The sequence below is a fragment of the Callithrix jacchus genome, chromosome 18 (genome assembly GCF_049354715.1).
Source record: "Callithrix jacchus isolate 240 chromosome 18, calJac240_pri, whole genome shotgun sequence".
Taxonomy (NCBI): Eukaryota; Metazoa; Chordata; class Mammalia; order Primates; family Cebidae; genus Callithrix; species Callithrix jacchus.
This window is the reverse complement of record NC_133519.1, coordinates 305001-318164: the sequence shown is the minus strand read 5'-3', so window position 1 is coordinate 318164 and position 13164 is coordinate 305001. Positions and strand designations below refer to the sequence as shown.

At 58.1% G+C, this 13164-nt stretch overlaps 1 protein-coding gene and 1 long non-coding RNA gene across 4 annotated transcripts in view; one reads left to right on the top strand and one right to left on the bottom strand.

The window, feature by feature from the left end:
- The first annotated feature begins 445 nt into the window (after positions 1-445).
- The window catches only part of LOC144580166 (uncharacterized), a 25610-nt gene continuing 12891 nt past the window's right edge, over positions 446-13164 (top strand). The window contains exon 1 of one of the 3 annotated variants that reach the window (XR_013529257.1): positions 446-839. This is a non-coding gene — a long non-coding RNA (uncharacterized LOC144580166). Of the gene's footprint in view, positions 840-4497; positions 5010-8827; positions 9291-13164 lie in introns of those variants that run through there. The other 2 variants (XR_013529260.1, XR_013529258.1) reach the window with 2 other exon arrangements.
- LOC128930775 (ATP synthase peripheral stalk subunit d, mitochondrial) lies at positions 6699-7330 on the bottom strand. The gene has a single exon (XM_054251689.2). The coding sequence runs from the start codon at positions 7276-7278 to the stop codon at positions 6793-6795; it is 486 nt and encodes a 161-aa protein (XP_054107664.2). The 5' UTR covers positions 7279-7330; the 3' UTR covers positions 6699-6792.

Here is a 13164-nt window from a genome sequence, read left to right as displayed (position 1 = left end):
CCCTTCCCACAAGGCCTTGTTGTCTAGGAAACCTCCACACTTGCTTGGCCCCATTGTTCTATTATTTGTATTTCTTTCTTTTCTTTTCTTTTTTTTTTTTCTCGAGACTGAATTTTGCTTTTGTTGCAAAAGTTTGGAGTGCAATGACGCCATCTGGGCTCATTACAACATCCACCTCCTGGGTTCAAGCGATTCTCCTACCTTGGCAAAATTAATTTTCTAAAATGAGTGAGACCTGTCTCAGGTGTTCGAGGTTCACAATGATACGTGCATTGTAGAAGCACACTTGGAGTTATCATGAACAAGAACGATCCTAAATCCCTACATATGCAGCGAAGCCGGGTATTTGTAAACTAAATGGCACTTCCTGGAAGTAAATGAATGCATGCTGGGAAAAAACTATGAACCTCCCACCTTTTAAGGAAGCGGTAACAGTAAATTATTTGTCATTTTCAGAGTCAGCTTTTTCCCTGAGTCATCCCCACCCAGGTTGGAAACATTCCAGAGTGAGCAGAGGTGCCTCCAGCCTTTGCTTCTCCCCCCTTTGTCCCCTGGGCCCTTCTCTCAACCTTTGCCGCAATCACATTTCAGATCCTGCAAAAGCAGATGGGAGCCCTGGAGAGAGTTCTGTTTTCTTTCTTTCTCCAGTACAATGGCACGACCTCGGCTCGCTGCAAGCTCCACCTCCTGGGTTCCAGGGATTCTCCTGCCTCCGCCTTCTGAGTAGCTGGGATTATGGGCCACCACCACCTCGCCCGACAAATTTTTTGTATTTTCAGTAAAGTGGGGTTTCGTCGTGTTTTCCAGGCTGGGATTACAGGCTTGAGCCACCGCACCCGGTGAGTTATGTTTTCTTTTTAAAGGGAAAGGCAGACTGGAATGGATTTACCCCAGAGCTGTGCATATGCTTGGAAATCATCATAGTTAGACATGTGAAACAGATTAGTTTCACTGTATCTGTGTCCCATGTGTTGTTGCCTATGTGTTGCCACAGTACAGTAGAAACCGCAGGTTTAGATTTTTGTTGTATGTGCTTGGCTGAGTAGCCAATGGGGCGAAGCTACCCTCTGTGAGATTATTATTGACTCCTCTAAGTCAGAATCCCTCTTAGGCACAACTATAGGGCAGCCTCAGAGCCTCGATTGACCTCAGATAGAGGGTCTTGTTCATCTCCTCAGCGGGCCAGTCCACTACGGGCATCACTGAAACAGCGGTTCATTCAGAGAGCCCCTCCTCCTGGGAAATGAGGTGTGACCAGAAAGAAAGTAGTCCCCTGGACCATCACTTAACGAAATTCTGGGAAGCCTGATGTTAAATTATTCCTAGATGCCCTGCTTCAGGGGTCAGCGTTTTCTTTTTTTATTTTTATTTTTTGAGATGAGGTCTCACTTTCACCCAGACTGGAGTGTAGTGGCATGATCCCAGCTCACTGCAACCACCACTTCCCAGGTTTAAGCAATTATCCTGCCTCAGCCTCCTAAGTAGATGGGATTACACGCATGCACTACCATGCCTGGCTAATTTTTTTTTTTTTTTTTTTTTTTATGGAGTCTTGCTCTGTCGCCCAGGCATGAGTCCAGTAGGGTGAACTCTGTGCTCTGCAACTCCGCCTCCCGGGTTCAAGTGATTCTCCTGCCACAGCCCACTAAGTAGCTGAGATAAGAGGTGCTCACCACACCCTGCTAATTTTTGTATTGTTGGTTTCCCCATTTTGGCCATGCTGTCTGGCTCTTGTGACCGCAGATGATAAGCCTACCTCGGCCCCCCAAAGTGCTGGGATTATAGGACTGAGTCACCATGATGGTCCCTGAGTCAGGGTTTTCTATGGAGAAGAGCAGATCCCTCGTGGCAATCTATTGAAACTCAGTCCTCCACACAAGGTACTCTCCACACGTGTGGAGAACCCAAAGATATGGCGTGTTCTGTGTAAGTTACCTGTGCTGCTTTACATTCCATTCCTCCTCCTTTTGCCCCTGGAGACATCGCTCCAAACCTATTTATGTTCACTGTCCCTGGAGCCCAGAAACAAGCAGCCTATATCTCATTTCAGAGATCATCTGTGGCTGCTGAACTATGGAAAGGCTCCCATTCCCTTACTCCGGCTGTCAAAAGTACCTTGCCCATAGTTTCTCAAGAAACGGGGGTGTCTTGACTTGGCTTTTGCCTCCTTGGTTTCGCCTTATGCTTCCACCGCAATGGAAACTACTGCATGGGCTGGAACCAGATTCCTCCAGTCTGGTGACAATGACTGAGGTGGACATGTCAGGTGGCATACCATTAGTAAAATCTGTAACTGAAACCTCGCAAACCGTTGATGATGTTGGGTACAAGATTTTCTTCATTCTGTACCACAAAGCTCTGAGACTTTTGCTTTGTTGTTTTTCCTCCCTGTTGCGTGACACGTGTTCACCGTTCTTTTGTTTCGGTACTCTGCGGACGGTCGACGGTGGCGGGGGGGTTGGGGGGCGGGTGTGGAACGCAGAAGGGACTCTAACTTTGGCAGGTTTCACGAGAGACGCGGGAGACCGCCGAGGAACGTGAGACGAGTGCTTTGCCGAATGCCCCGCTCGTTCTCCCGACCCGGCTCGTGAGAGCACGAACGCGGCCGGTGGGTCGGGAGATCTCTACGTGGTCGTGACTCGGCCGTCACGCCCGACGATGGCGGCGACGGCTCGGAAACGTGCGGTCTTTCGGTGCCGATCTGGCACGGTGACGACAGATTCCGAATGGCCCGTGTCTGTGTCTGTTCCTGACGGTACCGTGGTGTATCTGCTCTGGTGTCTAGAGAAAGGCGGAGCTTCCCCGTGCTGCCCCGTTTCCTTGCGTTTTCCTTTTGACGTTGATGGATTCACCTACGTGTTTGTTTATTTGAGATGAAGTCTCAGCTGGGGCTGTCGGCGCGCGCCTATAAAATGAATGAACGGATGGATGGATGGATGGATTGGATGGATGGATGGATGGATGGATGGATGGATGGATGAGTGAGTGAATGAATGGACGGACGAGTCGGTTTCCGGAAATATTTACAGGCGAGGTCGGGTGCCGCAGATGACGGCAGGGCCTTGCTCTGAAATCCTCGAGGCCTCCGCCGTGATTCGGAACGGTGGCTACCTCAAGCGGATGGTCCTGTTTGTGTGCTCTGGTCTTTTTTAATTTCTTGAGACGGAGTTTCGCTCTCGTTACCCAGGCTGGAGTGCGATGGCGCGATCTCGGCTCACCGCAACCTCCGCCTCCTGGGTTCAGGCAATTCTCCTGCCTCAGCCTCCCGAGTAGCTGGGATTACAGGCACGTGCCACCGTGCCCAGCTAATTTATTTATTTGTCTATTTTCCGGTATGTTTAGCAGAGACGGGGTTTCACCCCGTTGACCAGGTTGGTCTCGATCTCTCGACCTCGTGATCCACCCGCCTCGGCCTCCCAAAGTGCTGGGACGACAGGCTTGAGCCACCGCACCCGGCTGTGCTCTGGTCTTCAGGAACGAGCGGAGCCTTCCCGTGCTCCGCCACCTCCTTGTATGTCTTCTACGACCGTCCACGCTTCCATGTACTTTTTTAGAGATGGGGTCTCCCTGTGTCGCCCAGGCCGATCGTACGTAGGTCACTGTGACCTTGAACTGACTGGTGGGCTTAGAGAGATGCTCCCCTGACTCAGCCCCTGAGGAGCTGGGCCTACCGGCCCGGGCGGGTGCCAGGACGCAGCACGACACAAAACGGCCGGCTGATTATCTATCTATCTTCCTTCTTTTTAATTGTTTTCTTCTGCGACAGAGGTTCCGCTCGCTCGCTCGCTCGCTCTGTCGCCCGGGCTGGAGTGCAATTGCTCCCGGACCCAGCGGGAGGGTCGGGTCGGGTCGGGCTGCTTATTCTTGCGGCCTGATGATGAGCTGAAGACGAATTGGGAAAGGAGGGAGTTTTCATTTCTGTGACTGCTTACGGGGAAACGGAAGGCCTGGAAAATATCGCCAGACCGACTCAAAACCACAGAGAGGAGGTCAGAGCCTGTGTACCTTCCGAGCTCTCTGTGTACGTGTCACGGTGCGTGGTCACCTAAAGAGGGAAGCGAATCCCCCCCCCCACCCCCCCGCCCCGGGAGTCTCGCTCTGTCGCCCAGGCTGAAGTGCGGTCGGTGGTGAGATCTTGGCTCACTGCGACCTCCACCTCCCGAGTTCCAGCGATTCTCCTGCCCCTGCCCGGCCTTTCGAGGGCCTGGAGGCGGGGGTTTCGCCATGTTGACGGGGATGGTTCGGAACTCCTGACCCCGGGTGACCCGCCCGCCTCTGCCTCTGACTACCGGAGTGCTGGGGTGAGGGGCGTGGGCCGCCGGGCCTCGGCCTGCTTTTTCTTTTGTTACTAGAGAAGAAAATGGCGTGGGCCCTCTCGCTATCACGGTATACACTCTGCTATTCTGTGTGATACGCCGTGCGTGTGAGTGCGTGCGTGGGTACGTCCGTGCGTGCGTGCGTGCGTGCGTACGTACGTACCTACGCACGTACGTAGGTGCGTGTGTTTCTGCGCGTATTGCCGAGTCACGGTGCTTCCTTCCCCCTCAGGGTCTCCGCTCCATTAGTTGTGGGGGAAATGCCTGGGAGGGTGCCGGGCTGACACTTGCATATGTTGTCATCGGGCGTCACCTAGCGGTCACCGGTTCTCCGAAGTCTAGGCGGCGTGACGGGACGCTCTGGCCGCCCGCCCACCGTCAGGAGAGACTGTGGCTTCTCTCTGCCACCCGCCCCCCACCTCCCCCCACTTAGAGGCCCGCCCTCCCTTAGTCCATTCGTCCCCCACCCCCACCCCCACCCCCACCCCCGACTCCCTCGTTGCCCAGACGACCCCTGGAGACCCTGGCCGGGCCCGATTGTTCTTCTCTTTGATCCGTTGTTTCCCTTTCTTTCTTGGTGTCTTTCTTAACCCATATGGACCCTTCTGCCTGGGTTTTGTGGATGACAGCTCCACTTTAGGCCTTGTCGTTAGTGGGGACTTTCCCGATTCTCCCCAGATGTAGCGAAAGCAGGTAGATGTCCAGAGTGTGCTCGTAAATGGCGTTTCCCAGAAATCATCGAATGAGTGTGGAGGAAGAAACATGCGGTGCCCCCCTTTCGAGGCAGCGATGCCAGCAATCATGAATTAGGTGTCATTGCTGGAGTCGGCTTGTTTCCTGAGTTGCCCTCCGTGCCCACCCCCACCCCAGTCTTGAATACATTTTAGAATAACCTACTGTGCCTCCGTCCCTTCCCCTTCCTCTTTGTGTCCCCTCCTGCGCCCCTTGGTTTCTCTCCTTCCACTCAGGCATATCCCCCCTTCTTTCTTTCTTTCTCTTTCTCTCTCTCTCTCTCTCTCTCCCCCCCTCCCCACCCGCCACCCCTCCCTCCCTCCCTCCCTCCCTCCCTCCCTCCCTAGGTAAACTCACTCAACCACCCTGGCCCAGGCCCTCATAGTCATTTTTCTTCTTTTTTTTGGAAACAGAGTCTCACTCTGTCACCCAGGCTGGAGTTCGAGGGCACGATCTCGGCTCGCGGCGGCCTCTGCCTCCCGGGTTAAGGCGATTCTCCTGCCTCAGCCTCCTGAGTGGCTGGGGGTTACAGGCATGCACTGCCACGCCCGGAGAAGTTCTTTCTTTCTTCCTTTCTTTCTTTCTTTCTTTCTTTCTTTCTTTCTTTCTTTCTTTCTTTCTTTCTTTCTTTGATTAAAATTAAAGAAGTTTATTTGTATTGTTAGCAGAGACGGGGTTTCACCATGTTGGCCAGCCTGTTGTTGGACTCCTGACCTCAGGTGGCCCACCCGCCTCAGCCTCCCCAGAGTGCTGGGATGACAGGCCTGAGCCACCGCGCCCGGCTCATTGTCACTTTTAACGGTTACCTTACGTGTGGCATTTTTATTTTCCTGGCCAACATATTCCTAAGGTGGAAGGTGTGTCGCAGCCCCTCCCCGGGCCTTACTATGCCGGTAGAGGATTTTTCGAAAAGAAATCTGTCTGTGCTTTCTCCTTTAGTTTCTCTCTCCCTAATTGCCTTCTCCAGTTCTTTCTTTCTTGTTTGTTTCTTTTGTCGTTTTCTGTGTTTCGTTCGTTGTTCCTGTGTTTCTTTCGTTGTTTCTGTGTTTCTTGTGTGGTATTTTTTTTTTTTTTTTTTTTTGAGATGGAGTTTCCCTTTTGTTACCCAGGCTGGAGTGCAATGGCGCGATCTCGGCTCACCGCAACCTCCACCTCCTGGGTTCAGGCAATTCTCCTGCCTCAGCCTCCTGAGTAGCTGGGATGACAGGCACGCACCAGCATGCCCAGCTAATTTTTTGTATCTTTAGTAGAAATGGGGTTTCACCATGTTGACCTGGATGGTCTCTATCTCTTGACCCCGTGATCCACCCACCTTGGCCTCCCAAAGAGCTGGGATTACAGGCTTGAGCCACCGCGACCGGCTCCTTCCTTCCTTCCTTTCTCTCTTTCTCTCTCTCTCTCTCTCTCTCTCTCTCTCTCTTTCTTTCTTTTTTCCTTTTTTCTTTATTTTGAGACAAGAGTCTCACTCTGTCACCCAGGCTGGAGTGCGATGGCGCGATCTCAGCTCACGGTGACCTCCACCTCCGGGGTTCAAGCGATTCTCCTGCCTCTGCCTCCTGAGTGGCTGGGGTTACAGGCATGTGCCACCACGTCCGGAGAATTTGTTTTTCTTTTCCTTTTTTATTTTTAACATTAAAATTAAAGAGGTTCTTTTTTTTTTTTTTTTTTTTTTTTAATAATTACTTTTATTTTTAATGTCCAGAATGTGTAATATAAGGGCCAGAGCCTCCTCCTGGACTCAATTTTATAAATTCTCAATTGGTTGGTGAGGCCAATAGGGATACTTTTGCTTGTCCAATTTGGTTTCTGGGAAAGCTTCGTTCAAGTCCTCAATGGTCATCTGTTCAAATGGAATTAAGTTCTTATACTTCTCCATCTTTTTCTCATATTCTACAACCCTGGCCTTTGAGAGAGACACCCACTCAGCACAAGACTTCACATCTTCTTTTTCTTCAGCATCCACCAGGGCAGTATATGGATCCTCTGGTATAGGAACCTTCAGGGCATTAAACTTCTTCTCAAAGTCATCCACCAAGCCTGCTTTGGCCACATTGGCCTTGTAGTAAGCCCAGTCAATAGATGGTGGATTCTCAGGTAAAGCAGCCAACCTGGAGGTTAGGATCTCATTCCAGGATTTCAGGGAATTAGCAATGGCCTTTTGGTTTTGGGGTATGATCTCCCAAAAAGCTATCCAGTCAATGGTTTTTAGAGCAAGTTTTCGCCCAGCCATCTTGGAATCCTTCACCGACCCCAGCTGCCTATCGTCCACAGCAGCAAGTAACGGAAGTGGGTCCCTTTTTTTTTTTTTTTGGTATTTTTAGCAGAGACGGGGTTTCACCATGTCGGTCAGCCTGTTGTTGGACTCCTGACCTCAGGTGGCCCACCCGACTCAGCCCCCCAGAATGCTGGGATGACAGGCGTGAGCCACCGCACCCGGCTCATAGTCACGTTTAACGGTGACGTTACACGTGGTATTTATATTTTCCTGGCCAACCGTATTCGTAAGGTGGAAGGTGGGTCGCAGCCCCTCCCTGGGCCTTACTATGCTGTTAGAGGATCTTTCGAAAGGAAATCTGTCTATCCTTTCTCCTTTGTTTCTCTCTTCCTAATTGCCTTTTCCAGTTCTTTCTTTCTTTCTTTCTTTCTTTCTTTCTTTCTTTCTTTCTTTCTTTCTTTCCTTCTTTCTTGTTTGTTTCTTTTGTCGTTTCTGGGTTTCGTTCATTGTTCCTGTGTTTCTTTCGATGTTTCTGTGTTTCTTGTGTGGCCTTTCTTTTTCTTTTTTTATTTTTTATTTCTTTTTTCTTTTGAGACAGAGTCTCAGCCTGTCACCCAGGCTGGAGTGCGATGGCGCGATCTCGGCTCACGGTGACCTCCGGCCTCCATGGTTCAAGCGATTCTCCTGCCTCAGCCTCCTGAGTGGCTGGGATGGCGGGCGTGTGCCACCGCGCCCAGGTAATTTTTGTATTTTTAGTAGAGACGGGGTTTCAACGTTTTGGCCAGGCTGGTCTCGAACTGCTGACCCTGTGATCCGCCCGCCTCGGCCTCCCAAAGTGCTGGGATGACAGGCATGAGCCACCTTGCTTGGCCTGCCTCTCTCTCTCTCTCTCTCTCTCTCTCTCTCTCTCTCTCTCTCTCTTTCTCTGTCTGTCTGTCTGTCTTTCTCTGTTGCTCTTTCTTTCTGTCTCCCTGCCTTACTTTCGAGATGGAGCCTAGCTCTGTCGCCAGGCCCGATTATGTTTAGCAAGAAATTTCATTTTGTCTATTTTCTTTCTTTCTTCTCTCTGCCTTCCTTCCTTTCTTTTCTTTTTCCCTTTTTTTAGATTTTTACCTAAATGCAGGTGGGGGCTAATGCCGAAAATGGCATTAGCCTCTTCTTTCTGCCTTCCTTTCTTCTTGCTCTGTGTTTTTCTCTTTCTTTCCCTCCTCCCTCCCTCCCTCCCTCCCTCCCTCCCTCCCTCCCTTCTTTCCTTTTTTCTGTTCCTTTCCTTTTTTTCTCTCTTTCTTTGTCTTTTATACTTTTTTTGTCTCTTTCGCCCTTTTTTCCTTCACCTCTTTCCTCATTCTTTCTCTTCTTCATCTTTCTTCATTTTCCACCTGTCTTTCATCATCTATTTTCTCCAGATTTTAAAATTTCTGTTTTCTCCATGTCCTTCCTCCCCCCACCCTGCTTCCTTTCTTCCCTCCCTCCTTCCTCCATGTGTCTTTTTTCTATCCTCCCTCCCTCCCTCCCTCCCTCCCTCCCTCCCCCACACCCCAGGTTTGATTGTGAAAGTGTCCTCATTCTGTGTCTCTCTGTCACCTGAACGACTCGCGACCGAGTCCTGTGTGTTCTTTCTCCCTCCGAGATGCATGTCCAAACAGCCACACGTCGTGGGCTTGTCTTTGGAGCCTGTCTCGGTCTACGCAGAGACACGTTTGGAGGACGGTTTCTGTGGGGTTGGGGTGGAGGGGCTGTGTCTTCGGCCTCGGCCAGACTTTTCTCGACTCACGGTTTCGGTTTTGCCGTCCGCCGGCCGCCCTGCCATCTGGATCTCTCTCGGTGACAGGTTTGGGGACCTGGTCGTCGCCGGTTGTCGGGCTCCATCTGGCGGCCGCTTTTATATGGTTTTCTTGGCTTCTGGAGCTCCGGTGACAGCTGCCGAGGGAGGGGACCGTCCCCGCTGTGAGCTAGTCATTGCTCCGGAAAGCCTGCGGCCGTCAGCGGGGCTGTCCCTGTGGCGCCAGAGCTCTGGCGAGTCACTTGTGAGTCAGAGCTCGGGCGTGCAGGGCTGTATGGGGGCAGGCTGTCGCTGAGTTTCCAGGCCCGAGCGAGGTGTCGGGGCTGCCCGGGCCGGTCGACCAGTACGCCGTAGCTCCCGAGGCCCGACCCGCGACCCGCGGGGACCCTCCGGGCGTGGCGCGGGTGGCCGGGGACGCCACTCCACGGCCCTGTGGCGGGCCAGCGCGGGCCCTGGCCGCCAGAGGCACCCACCCACCCGCCGGATTTCTTTCCCGAGTCCCTGTGGGGAGTCGGTGGCCTTCCTGCGCCGTCCTCCCGGGGTGCCGCGCCTGGCCGCGGTCCCTCTGCTGTGACGCTTTACTTCCGAGTCCGCCTTCGTGGTCGGAGAGTGGTCCCTGAGCGCCTTCGTTCCCTCGTGTCGTGTGTCCCTCGCGTGTGAGGGGACGGCCGAAAGAGTCTGTTTCTGAAGGCACGGGCCGGCCCCTGCGTGGCACCGGTGGCCCGGAGGGCGTGCCCGGGAAGGGCTGCTCCCTGGTGTGTGTGTGTGTGTGTGTGTGTGTGTGTGTGTGTGTCTTTAGGTCGACCAGACAGCCCTGGGTGCTCCATGTCTGGCTGTGATGGTGGCCTTTTTGGGGACAGATGTCCGTGTCACGCATTTCTGAGTCGGCGGTGTGGCCGGTGACTAGACCCCCTGCCCCCTGGGCGGGGTGTATCTTTCACTCTGAGTTGTCGTTTTGTGCCACCGGGTTATTGCTGACACGCTGTCCTCTGGCGACCCGTCGCTGGAGAGGTCGGGCCTCTGGATGCGTGGGGGGTCTCTGGTCTACCGGTGACCCGGCTAGCCGGCCCTGCTCTGGGTTGAGCCGCCGGCTGGGGCCCGTGTGCCTTGCCTCCCGTGCATCCGTCTGAGTGTCCCGGCTCCCTGGTGCCGCCCTGGGCCCGGGTCTCTTCCGACTCACCTGGGTGTGGCGGGGAAAGGCCGGTGCGGGCGGGCGGGCTCCCGTCTGCCCGCGTGTGCGCTCCCTGCTGCGGGCACCTGGGGCGGTCGCGACGACCCCGTTCCGTTGGCTCCGTGCCGTGCGTGTCAGGCATCCTCCTCTCCTCTGGGGTTGTCCGCCGTCCCTTCCCCGGAGCGGGGCTGGCCGGCCTCGGGCCCGTGGGCTCCGTGGCTTTGCTGAGGTTGACTCCTTCGCCCCGCTCTGGGTCTCTTCCGATCGATGTGGTGACGTCACGCTCTCCCGGGCCGCGACCGATCCGCGGTGGGCGAGGGACGGACATTCTCGGTGAATGGGACCGCTCTTCTCGTCCCGCCCGCGGGGGCCCCCTTGCCTCTCCTGCACCCTGCCTGTGGGGTCTGGATCGGGAGGTGTAGGGGGTACGGAATCCGGCCCGACCTCGCCGTGCTCCCCCGTTCTCCGCCTGGCGGGGGCCGGTGGGGTCCTCTGACGCGGCAGGCATCCCTCGCTCTCGCCTCCTGTGGTTGTTGCCTTGTCGGGGGCGGCCCCTCTCCGCGGCGGTGGGGGGCTCGTCCCGATGGCCCGTCGTGCTGCCCTCGCCGGGGTGGTGCGAGCGTTGGCTCGGCTTGGGCCTTTTGCGGTGCTCCTGGAGCGCTCCGGGTTGTCCCTCAGGTGCCCGAGGCCGAGCGGTGGTGTCGTTCCCGCCCCCGGGGCCCCCTCCTCCGGTTGCCGCCATGGGGTCTGCGTGTGGGTCCCGAGGAGAAGCGCTCAGCTCGTCGGAGGGTTGTCGTCGAGGCGATCGATCGAGGTTTTGTGCCCCTCGACGCGGGGTTGAGGGGGTGCCTCGGGTTCCGCTCCTCTCGCCGTAGACCTCATCCCTCCCTTCCCTGGGTGTCCCTGAGCGCCTCCGTGGGCGGCCCGGCGAGGGGCGACCGGTGGGTGGGGGAGTGTGACCCGCCCTCGGTGAGAAAGCCTTCTCTAGCGATCCCAGAGGTGTGCTTTGGGGGTACCGGACTCCCCCGGCCCGCCGCCTCTCTCTGCGTTGTGGTAGCGCTTCCGCGTGGCGATTGGATTCGCTCGTGTGTAGGCAGAGTTCCCTCTTCCTCCTCGGTGGCGGGGAGAAGTGGGGTCCGCCGGTCTCCGCGGTGGGGACCGAGCGCCGCTCGTCGCCTACTGTGGCCCGCGCCTCCCCCCTCTGAGTCGGGGGAGGGTCCCGCCGGGCCGGGCCCTGTGTCCTCGCCGTTGGGGAGGTCGTCGCTTGAAGGCTGGGTGCGTGTGGCGTCCCGTCTGGCGCGTGACCCCCTTCCGCTGCGAGCCGGCTCTCCGCCCGCTCCCGTGCCGTGCCGAGCCCTTGCCGGTGCCGGCGACCGCGCTGTGTGCGGGGCGACGGGTCGGGCCGCCTGGGCCCGGGAAAGCGTCCCCACGGTGGGGCGTGCCGGTCTCCCGGAGCGGGACTGGGTCGCGGATGGACGAGATCCTGGGTGTGTCGCCCTGGCGTCGGGCTTGTCGCTGTGGTCGCTCCGGGGCCCCCGGCGGTGGGGTCCGGGTCCCGTGAGGGGTCTCCGCGGTGGTGCCGAGGGCCGACCGGTGTCCCGGGTGGGAGGGCTGCGGGACCGCCCTCGTGTCTGTGGCGGTGGGATCCCGTGGTCGTGTCTTCCCCGGTGGCCCGGCTGTGCCCGAGGTTCCCGCCCGGGTCCTCGGCGGGCTCCCGTGCCCCTGCCCTCGTGGGCCCCGGCCCTGCGTGTGCGCCCGCTCCCCGCCGCTGCCTGCCGATCCTTTCTCTCTGAGCGGCTCTCCGGCTGCGCCGGGGCGGCCCCGTCTGGGACCCGAGCCGGCTCCGCCTTGAGGGGCGTCGCCCCCGGCCACCATCGGCCGGTGTCCGCGTCCCCCCGGTGTGTGCCTCGGCTTCGCGCACCGGCGGCGGTCGGCCCCGCGTGGGCCCGGTGGGCGTCGGAGAGGTCGGGTCGGCCCGCCGCGTGTGTAGGGAAGACGGTTATGGGGCGCTGGCCGCGACTGCGGTGGCGGTGTGGGGGAGCCGCGGGCCCCCGAGAGGCGTGCGTGGGTCGCCGAAGGCCAGGCGGCCGCTCCGTGTGCCGCGCGGGACCGCCCCTGTGTGCCCAAACGGGCCGCTGGTGGTGAGACCCCGTTGTGTGTCCACGGCTGCTGCGGTCGTCTGTGCCCGAGGCTTCTCCCCGGATCCTCGCGGTGGCCCGCCGCCCACCCCCTCCCCGCTCGCCGCCTTCCCCGCGCCTTCCACGGTCGCCTCGGGCTTGCCCGGGGTCTCGTCTCCTCCCGAACCCGCTCTCCCGCTCCGCGTCCGCGCGCCCCGGGTGCGCGCCTCGCTTCCCGGGCCCGCCGGGGCCCCTCCCCGAGGCGTCTTGGGTGTCGACGTCCGGGGGCGGCGGCGTGTCCTTCCCCCGCGTTGCGGGTCCCGTTCGGCGCGTGCGTGAGCCCGAGCGCGCCCCGGTGGTCTCTCCCGGCCAGCCGTCGTGTGTAAGTAAGGTCGACCTCCGGCCTGCCGGCCGCCCGCCCCCCGGTTCGAGGGGGGGCCCGGGCCGGGACCTCCGGTCCCGGTCCCGGTCCCTCGTTCCGGGTCGGTGGGTCGGCCGGACGGCTTCCGTCGCCTTCTGGCCGTCGTTGTGGGTCGGGGCGGTGCCGGTCACCGGCCCCCTCCCCTCCTGCGCCTGCGCCCGCCGGCGTGGCCCGGGGTCTGGCCTTGGCCGGCACCCGGACCTCGACCGGGCGGGCGCGCGGGCGCTGCGGCCGCACGGCGTGACTGTCCCCCGGGTCGGGCACCCCGGGCCGCCTCCCGCTCGCCGCCCGAACGCCGGGGCCCCGCCCCGCGGGGTGTGGGTATCGCCGCGCCCCCTCGCCGCCCCCCACTGCGTCTTCCGCGCGCGTGGCCGCCGACCCCCTCCTGGCTGCCCGGCACAAAACGGGT